This window comes from Eurypyga helias, unplaced genomic scaffold (genome assembly GCF_000690775.1).
Source record: "Eurypyga helias isolate BGI_N326 unplaced genomic scaffold, ASM69077v1 scaffold26615, whole genome shotgun sequence".
Taxonomy (NCBI): Eukaryota; Metazoa; Chordata; class Aves; order Eurypygiformes; family Eurypygidae; genus Eurypyga; species Eurypyga helias.
Window position 1 is genome coordinate 4,075 of NW_010249998.1, and position 8,564 is coordinate 12,638.

General features: G+C 49.7%; 1 protein-coding gene across 1 annotated transcript in view; it reads right to left on the minus strand.

Annotated features, from left to right (window-relative positions):
* MRPL14 (mitochondrial ribosomal protein L14) overlaps nt 1–1,403 on the minus strand; it is a 3,779-nt gene extending 2,376 nt beyond the window's left edge. The window contains exon 1 of the mRNA XM_010151569.1: nt 1,314–1,403. Coding sequence (XP_010149871.1) covers nt 1,314–1,387 — 74 coding nt within the window. The 5' untranslated portion in view covers nt 1,388–1,403. The remainder of the gene's footprint in view (nt 1–1,313) is intronic.
* Between the last annotated feature and the right edge of the window lie 7,161 nt (nt 1,404–8,564).

Consider the following 8,564-nt stretch of genomic DNA (forward strand, 5'->3'; position numbering starts at 1 on the left):
TGCTCCAGAGTTCCAGTGCTGCCTTTCAATAACTGTTGCCCACAGCAGAGGCCTACCCCAGCCTTCCCCTATAAGCAGACACCTCTCTCAGAAGTCACCCATCTCTGCAAGCTGCTGACCTCTCCCATCCCATCCCCTGGCAGGACTGTGGCATACCACACTCAGTCCTCCACCCTAGCTGTGGCTGCAGAGCAGGGAAGGGAGGACACTGGAAAGGGACAAGTGTGTTGTCACAGGAAGGAGAAGGGGAAACCCATGTGGGACGAAGGTCACAACGCAGAAATAACAAACAACTAAGCATGATTGCCCAGGTACCACTAGGCAAGAGTGACCGCACAAGAAGGACTACTTCTTTCCACTCCTTCATTCATTTCTACCAGATTCTTGCAGCAAAACCCCACCACATCCAAAGCAGGCCCACCACACAGGACAGGTTTCCCCGTTAAGACTGCTGATGGCCTGCAGTAGCACTGTTCGCCTCTGTGGGCCTGGCCTCCCTCTCGCTGTCAGCGTGTAGATACCCTTTAAACTACTGCCCGATGCTCTCACGCAACCCACTTACAGAGAAAGCCAGTAAGACTGGGATACCTCCTCCAGATGGCTCCTGGGACTACCGCATAACCTAGCCCTGAGCATTGTCTTAATCCCCCCTCTAGACTGCAGCCATGGGAACGACTATTCTCACCCTATAAACTCAAGCCCTGACCTTTCAAAGGGCCGTACACTAAAGATTCCCATACCCACACCGAGGGTACTGTGGGATTAGGCCCTAAGCTTTATGCAAGATGCTGTAAAACATGAGGTCCATAAATTTAAGGAGCTTTAAATGCCTTGAGCCTGGAACAAGGACCTAAAGAAAAATAACAAAACGGACACTTTTAAGCTACAAGGCAATACTTTTTCAGGTTACTCTTGTTCTAAATAACTGAAATTATAAACTCTGCAATAATTTTAAACATGTGATGGGCTCTACATCAGCATGGCCTGGCTGTTGCTTTTTTGGACTTGGCTGAGAAACGAGCACTTTAAACTTCTGCTTGCAGGCCTTTGCATTGCCCTCAGAGGTCTAAAAGCCTCCTTACAAGCATACAAAAACGCAGAGTTCAGACCACACTCAGACTGTCACAAACCTCCCTCTGTCGGTGTGTTTGGGCTCCTTTTCCAGCCTGTGAAGAGACAACTATGAGATTCTATTTTATTATCCTTTTTCATTTAGAAATAGTGTATCTTATGCTTGACCTACTTAACAGCATCTCTTGCAATCAGGAAATTCTCTCAAGAAAACAAAAGCAAAAGCAGGATTTGAAGCTCACCTGAAGTGTCGCTGGATCACTGCGCTGCTTAGATGGGTTAAGGATAAACCCAATCGCCTACTCCAGAGAGCCATTTGGATTCTGGTAACCTGCCCTGCGTAAAAAAAACAAGAGAATTAAGAACTCTGGAAATTGGATAAAATGTGTTTCCCTTCCTGTTCCTTATGTGAATCACACATTGGAGTCTCAGGACCTCTCCAGGCACTGCAATCCACAGCACACAGAGCGCTAACGGCATCCGCAGCACGACACGAAGCAGATCAACAGCAGGCAGCGTAACTCAGATGTGCATACTACAAAGCCGGATTCGGTATCGCTGCGCTGCAGTCTCCCGTGCGCAGAGGTAACGGCCCTCCTGCGTGCACTGTGAACCACGTAACAAAAGGCAGGCTTGAGAATTCTGGATGTGAACCAGTTTAGAGGACTGCAGTGACCAGGAAAAGTTACCAGTGCTACCTATAGATCAGCGGGGCTGGAGCTGCTCTGCTATGGGGACAGGCTGAGAGAGTGGGGCTTGTTCAGCCTGGAGAAGAGAAGGCTCCGGGGAGAACTTATAGCACCTTCCAGTACCTGAAGGGGCTACAAGGAAGCTGGGGGGGACTTTTTACAAGGGCCTGTAGTGACAGGACAAGGGGTAATGGGTTTAAATTGAAAGCAGGGAGGTTTAGATTGGATATCAGGAAGAAGTTCTTCCCAAAGAGGGTGGCGAGGCACTGGAACAGGTTGCCCAGAGAAGCTGTGGATGCCCCATCCCTGGCTGTCTTCAAGGCCAGGCTGGATGAGGCTTTGAGCAACCTGCTCTAGTGGAAGGTGTCCCTGCCCATGGCAGGGGGGTTGGAACTAGATGGTTTTTAAGGTCCCTTCCAATCCAAACCAGTCTGTGATTCTATAAAACCAAAAAAGCCAGAGAGACCCTGCTGTCTGGCATCAAAGCTTCAAGACACAATTTGCTGGACAAGAAACAAGACAAAGCTCCAGCGTTGAGGGTGTGCTCCCTCTCAGCACAAAGCGTTAGCCGCCTGTGTGTCGAGACCACAATCACACCTCGCCCTGCAAAGGCTGCCCAGATGAAACCGTTCCCTCTAACATTATGGTGCCCGCTCAACCCAAAATGAAACCCCACCCCGACCGCAGCAGAGCTGGGTTAGAAGTGTAACCTCTGCCCGAGTTCACCGCACCCTCTTCTCCAGGCTTATCTGGATGGGGATCACTTTGTCACACAGCAGCTAGGGAGCGATGACCCAGGCAGCTACGGAGGGAGATCCAAGGGAAGAGAGAAAACGACACGGACCTTGAGCCAGTTGTCTTTTGAGCCAGCTCAGGTATAGGTAAGACTTTCCATCCATCTGCGATTACTGCTGTGAGACACTACTTCGACAGCAGCAGCCTAACCAACTCAGCTTCTCTCTTTTCTAAAGTAAACATTAAAAATGCATTGACCTCTTATCTCCCTCTGCCAGTTCTGATGAGCTTAGGGTCAAACTGCAGAATTACACTGTAAAGCCATTTTTATTAACTTGCAAAGCACAGGCTACTTGGTGAACTGCCTTGCCTGTCACACGTATTTGCCAAACAAAGCCATTTTTCAGTGGGGCAGAAAAATCTCCAAATGAGTTCAGAGCTTCTTTTCAGAGCTCACCGGCAGTGTCCCCTCTCCAACATGAGATTCCAAGGCAGCTGTGTGACCCTCAGGAAAACAAGGCAGGATTTACAGTGCTGCTGGCAGTCAAGGTCCAATTATCTTGCTGCTCCTAGGATTTCTAAGCAGGTTCAACTCCGCTGCCTTGCCTAAGCCCGTACCTCGTGTCACCAGGGAGGACAGCATGTGTCCCGTTCTGCACTTGGGTGTGCTGTTTCCCCGTGTGAAACTCAAAACGGGGTGGGTAATACTGCTCTTACTTCCTCGAGAATCGCAGAGAGGCTTTGGATCCCTCCGGAAACCCCAAACAGACAGCAAGTTGGCCTCTCCGTTGTCTGGATGTTTCTTGGGGGGTCCAACTGCCACTGTCACCCTGCCTGTATTCCACTGGCAGGCATGCCAGGCTCGGTGGCAGGAGAGGACGGGCCTACTCATCCTCACCACTACCTAAGGCCCACAGGAGAGGCCTGCCCGCTGTCAGAGGGACAGCAACACGAGGACCAGCACAGCTAGATGTGCTGAAGGCCGCACGTCAGAGTCCCAAAGCCCTGCCTAAGCGCTGAGCTCACTCCCCACTCCTGGGAGGAGTCACCGTTTGTTTCTACCCTGGGGCAGCAGCGAAGGTTTGAAGTTACAAAACTACCGGCAAAAGCATCAACAGTGTTAAGTGTCCAAGGACTGTTTATTTTTCCAGATGACTCAGTACCCCCTTCTTTGCTAAGAATTATTCCTTGGCACATTAAGATGTGTCACAAGCTAAGAAACTTCATACGACTGATTATTTGGTATGAAGCATCCTGTTAGGAACTAAGTAAACAGGGGGGATGCTTCCAATTAGTAGGAAGGTTCCGGGTAGAGGGAAGAGAAGAATGCACCTGTGGCATGGGGTACATCATGAAAGGGTACAAGTGGGCTCACAAAGAGTGAATCACACCTTCAGCTTTCCTAACACGCCAGCTTCCCTTCTAGAAAGGAACAGCCAACAGCCTGGGTCTCTTTCCAGGTGCTCCTCAACCAGACTCTGTCCCAGCTCTGCAGCTGTGTGTGTGGTATTTGACCTCTGCGAAGCAGCTAACTACTGAACTCCCGAGGGTGCAGAAGCCGTCCACTCTGTCACACTGGGTGCTGCCACACGAATGTTCCAAGCTGGTGCCAAAGTTGAGGAGCAATGAAAGCTGCCGCCCTCTGCGCACCCGGCTCCTCTCCCCTTAGCACTGGCACCGGGGAATGCGCGTGACCCCAGTTTGGTTCTGAAGGTGGCTCTCCCAGAGTTGACTCCGACCAGGTTTCAGTGCTCCGAGGTGTATGGGAGGAGTACCCGCCTAACCCTCAAGCACAGGAAAATCTGCAAGAATTCCCAAAAGTCTGCTGTCAGTACTGCCCAACTGATACAGGAGTGCACTTCACAGTACCCTGGACAGGACAAACACCAGCGCTGCCTAATACTTAGTCACTAATACACTCCTGACCAAGGAATTATCTAGGAAGGGACTTCTGGAGGTCATCTAGTCCAATCTCCTGCTCAAGCAGGATTAATTTCCAAGTTGTTCATGCTAGGCAAGAGCAGTATTTAAAAAGACACTATGCTAAACTGCAAGGCCCAACACAAAGGCGACCATTGATATAACCTTGGCCATGTGTAAGTGCACCAAAGGAGCAATAAAGAACCATGCAGAGCAACCTCTCCCCCAGTTTCTACCCTGCTGCCCCTAAATTCTAGCAGTGACCCTATCCCATGGTTAGAGAGAATAATTTCTTAAAACCAGAATCAAAGAGATGCTTTGCTTCTCTCCTCTCCACATATCCTTTAAAAGTTAGCACAGACCTCAGACTGAATTCAGAGTAAGGTTCAGAAAGGGTGAAGGAACCTCTTAATCAAATATTCACTAAAATGACCCAATTTCTACTGCACCGAGTATGTCTGAGCACACAATAAGCCACTGCAGCAAACACTGCCTTCTCAAGGGCCCTTCAGCCATACCCCATTCAATGCAACAGCCCGACATCAAATTCCAACACCACACCACAAAGGAACCCTTCACCAGTTAGAAGGCTCTGGAAGTTATTTACCCACGGCACCGTTTTCAAGTGCCATACTAAAGCTACCACCTTCATCATTTTCCCTTGAGACTAAAGAACTAACTTATGTTTACTGCAATCTTGAGTGGTTTTTGAATGGAGGAGATTGGGAAAATTTCATCCCAGCTAACAGAAGTGGGCCACATACCGTATTTTTGTCAAACGCATGCAAACACACGAGCAGGCCATCCCAGGGAGCTGGCACAAAGCAAGGACATCTTCCAGATAAGGAGGACAGGATCGCATACTCACTCTGAACCACGTCAGAACACAGTACCAAGAACGGAAGCCCTGTGTGTCCCGCCCCCAGCACACATTTCCACCACCTCCCTTACGCTGGCTCTGGGATTCAAGGTAAAGCAGGCAGTTTTCAGCTAGATCGGTTCCCCGATCCAACTCATCCTGCAGCTGCACGAACGTTGGTATGAAAGAATGTGGCTAAACACAAGACTGGGACTTACCCTTTCACTGCCAACGCAGACTTAACATCGTGACAGTACCTCCAGAGAAACATCGGGAGATTTGGACAAGAAGAGGCTCTCTTTTGTTTCAGCAAAACCACCGACATGCTTCAGATGAACAGTCTGTATGAATCCGCACGGTTACCACAGCCATTGGAGCACAGGAAAGCCCTACGCCTGAACGCTCAAGAGGACAGTCAACGGTGCTGACCAAGTTTTTATCAGTGCTGCATGCCCTACAAACCTTTCAAGGTGCTGTCCTTAACCTGCCTGCATCCTTTTTAAACAGTGCTCTTACCTAGCAATCCAGTATTCCTTTAGTTTTTAATCAGAAGTTTTGGAAGTGACACCTGCTTCTTATACTCCTCTCAAGATCCATAGTTCCACAACCACGCAGCCATGTCTTTTCCTTCTTTCTGCTATTAACTCATCCACACAAACGGGCCCAAGGGAAAACCAATCGATGCTGCAAACCAAATGCCAAGGCCTACTACCCAAAGCTTTCTGTCAAACATACAAAATATAATAGGGGAAAAAAAACTCTTCACTTTAATAGAATCACAGACTGGTTTGGATTGGAAGGGACCTTAAAGATCATCTAGTTCCACCCCCCCTGCCATGGGCAGGGACACCTTGCACTAGACCAGGTTGCTCAAAGCCTCATCCAGCCTGGCCTTGAACACTTCCAGGGATGGGGCATCCACAGCTTCTCTGGGCAACCTGTTCCACTGCCTCACCACCCTCTCCATGAAGAACTTTTTCCTGATATCCAATCTAAACCTGCCCGCTTTCAATTTAAACCCATTACCCCTCGTCCTGTCACTACAGGCCCTTGTAAAAAGTCCCCCCCTCAGCTTCCTTAGTAGTGACCTGATCTGCATAGTGGGGGCCCACACCCCCTTTCTTCTTCCAAGAGACCAAAAATGGACATGCTCCAGGCACCACAAAGAATTGAACTGCATCTGTCATCCACCATTAAAACACAGGAAGTGCATCCAAGACAATATGCGGGATGCAAATACCTAAACCCGTACTCTGCCAGTGCGGGTTTATTTATAGACCGTCTGCCAGGGCGAGCTGCAAGAGCCAACTGTGAACGACGGGACTCAATCCGTTCACAGATCTCCTCATAAAGGAAACGATGTGATTAAGGGCTTGTGTGCGTTAAAAATACACAAGATATTCATTACCAGGACATAATTGGTTGTACAATAATGACAGCCAGAAAGGCCAGGATTCACAAAGCGGAATTAAGACTTTTCAAATTCCATTTATGAATAGGATTAGCTTTTAAACAGGATATTTATTGATCCAAGTTACCAAGAGAAACTCATTACAGGTACATCTGTTAACAATTTTAAAGCGAAACACACTAACCTCATTTTCCAGATCACAATCAGGAAAGGCAGATTAAAAAAAGAGCTGGATACCTTTAATGGAACACTTACTTCTCACATTTTAAGTATCCAGAAGTCCCAACTCTAAGGTACTGATAGCTCTTATCGCTACAGCATCCGAGCACCTTAAAGCATTCTATATATTCATATTCACAGCACCATACTAAAATACGGAGGGATTATTCCCAGTGCACCAGCAGGAAATTAAGCTACAGAGAAGACAACTTCCTGCGTGAGGTCAAAGGAAAGAGCAGTGGAGCAGGTATCTAATTCTAGAAGCACTACTCTGGTGTGCCTGGGGAGCTGGACGTGAAGCCCAGAGAGGTCCTTCCTTCTCCATGTCTCTTAGAATTACACTCAACTTCAGAGAACAGCCCACACTCCCATAACCGAACGCTGCTATTGCACCTCAAACGTATCTTCACTACTGTTAAAAGTACCGAAGCCTCATGAACACAGGACAACAGGCGGCAAGCCACAAGACCAGATTCTGTTCCCAGCCCTGACCTGGGTGACCAGGTCCTCACCAGCCAGGCATGATCACATACCAGATAACAGTAACCGTGCTGGGGGAGCTGTGGCCAGGAAAAGGACATAAACAAGAAGGAAGGGGGGTGAGGGGGGGCACCTGTGGCTCAACCGTGAAAAAAAAAGTCATGAACCACTGACCTAGGCTAGTTATTCACAAAACAAAGGCCCTCAGACGTCCCTGAGAAAGCCACCCCAGTAGAGGATGCCTAAGACAGACAGAATTCAGGCTTAAGCACCTAACCTGGAGACAAAGACAGAACACAGCTACCTGCACCTTTGCTGGGATAAGCCTCATCTCTCACTCAAAAACTTCCCTTAACTCAAGTTTCTCTCCTTCCAAACAAGCCCCTCCCAGGTAAGCTTGGGGAACTTTTGAACAAGCGAACACAGCTCAGATGAGCACCCATGTCCTGCTTTTAAAAAGGCCGGCTGCCCATCTGCTTTTACTGCAAGGCGCATGTCTTTCATGCTTATGAGAAAGTAATCATGCCGTCTTCTTCCCCAAATTGCCTCCCCTTACTCACCGGACCTCCAAAGAAGATTTTTGGAGAATAACCAGCAAAGCACTGAGCAGCACCCACACTTCCCGAGTCCCCGTGACACACGCGAGTAAATGCCGTGCTTGTCAGGACACAGGAATTTTGGTCCAACTTTGCTGCATGACTACTCACAGCCACACAAACCTAATCCCAGCCAGCATCCCCCACGAATTCTGAAGCAAAGAAACGCTCAGAAGGCTACACATGCAGGAAGGTCAGAGTAGCGTTTTCCTCCTCGCCCCGGGGCCAGACTGCCAGGGCCCGAAGCCTAGTGGGAGCAGAGGATGCTGCCCCTTGGGAGGGGCGAGCTGCTGCCTGGCGCCCTAGCTGCAGTGCCCTGCAAGCGACGCACAGGCTCCGGCTCCCAGCCGCTTTCCCAAGGTGCCACAACCACCTGCCCTGCTGCGTGCCACTACCTCGGCCCTCGTGCCGCCTGCGGGGACGGCGTCTCTCAGCCCCTTTACCGCAGCAACCCACGCTCAGGTTTAGACGTTTCAGGCTCCTGGCGAACGGCTCCCTGTGAGGGACGAGCGGCAGGGCCGGGACCCGAGGGAAGGGAGGACCCGGGCGCCGCCGGGCCCGCACGGCACAGCGGCCGCACAGGC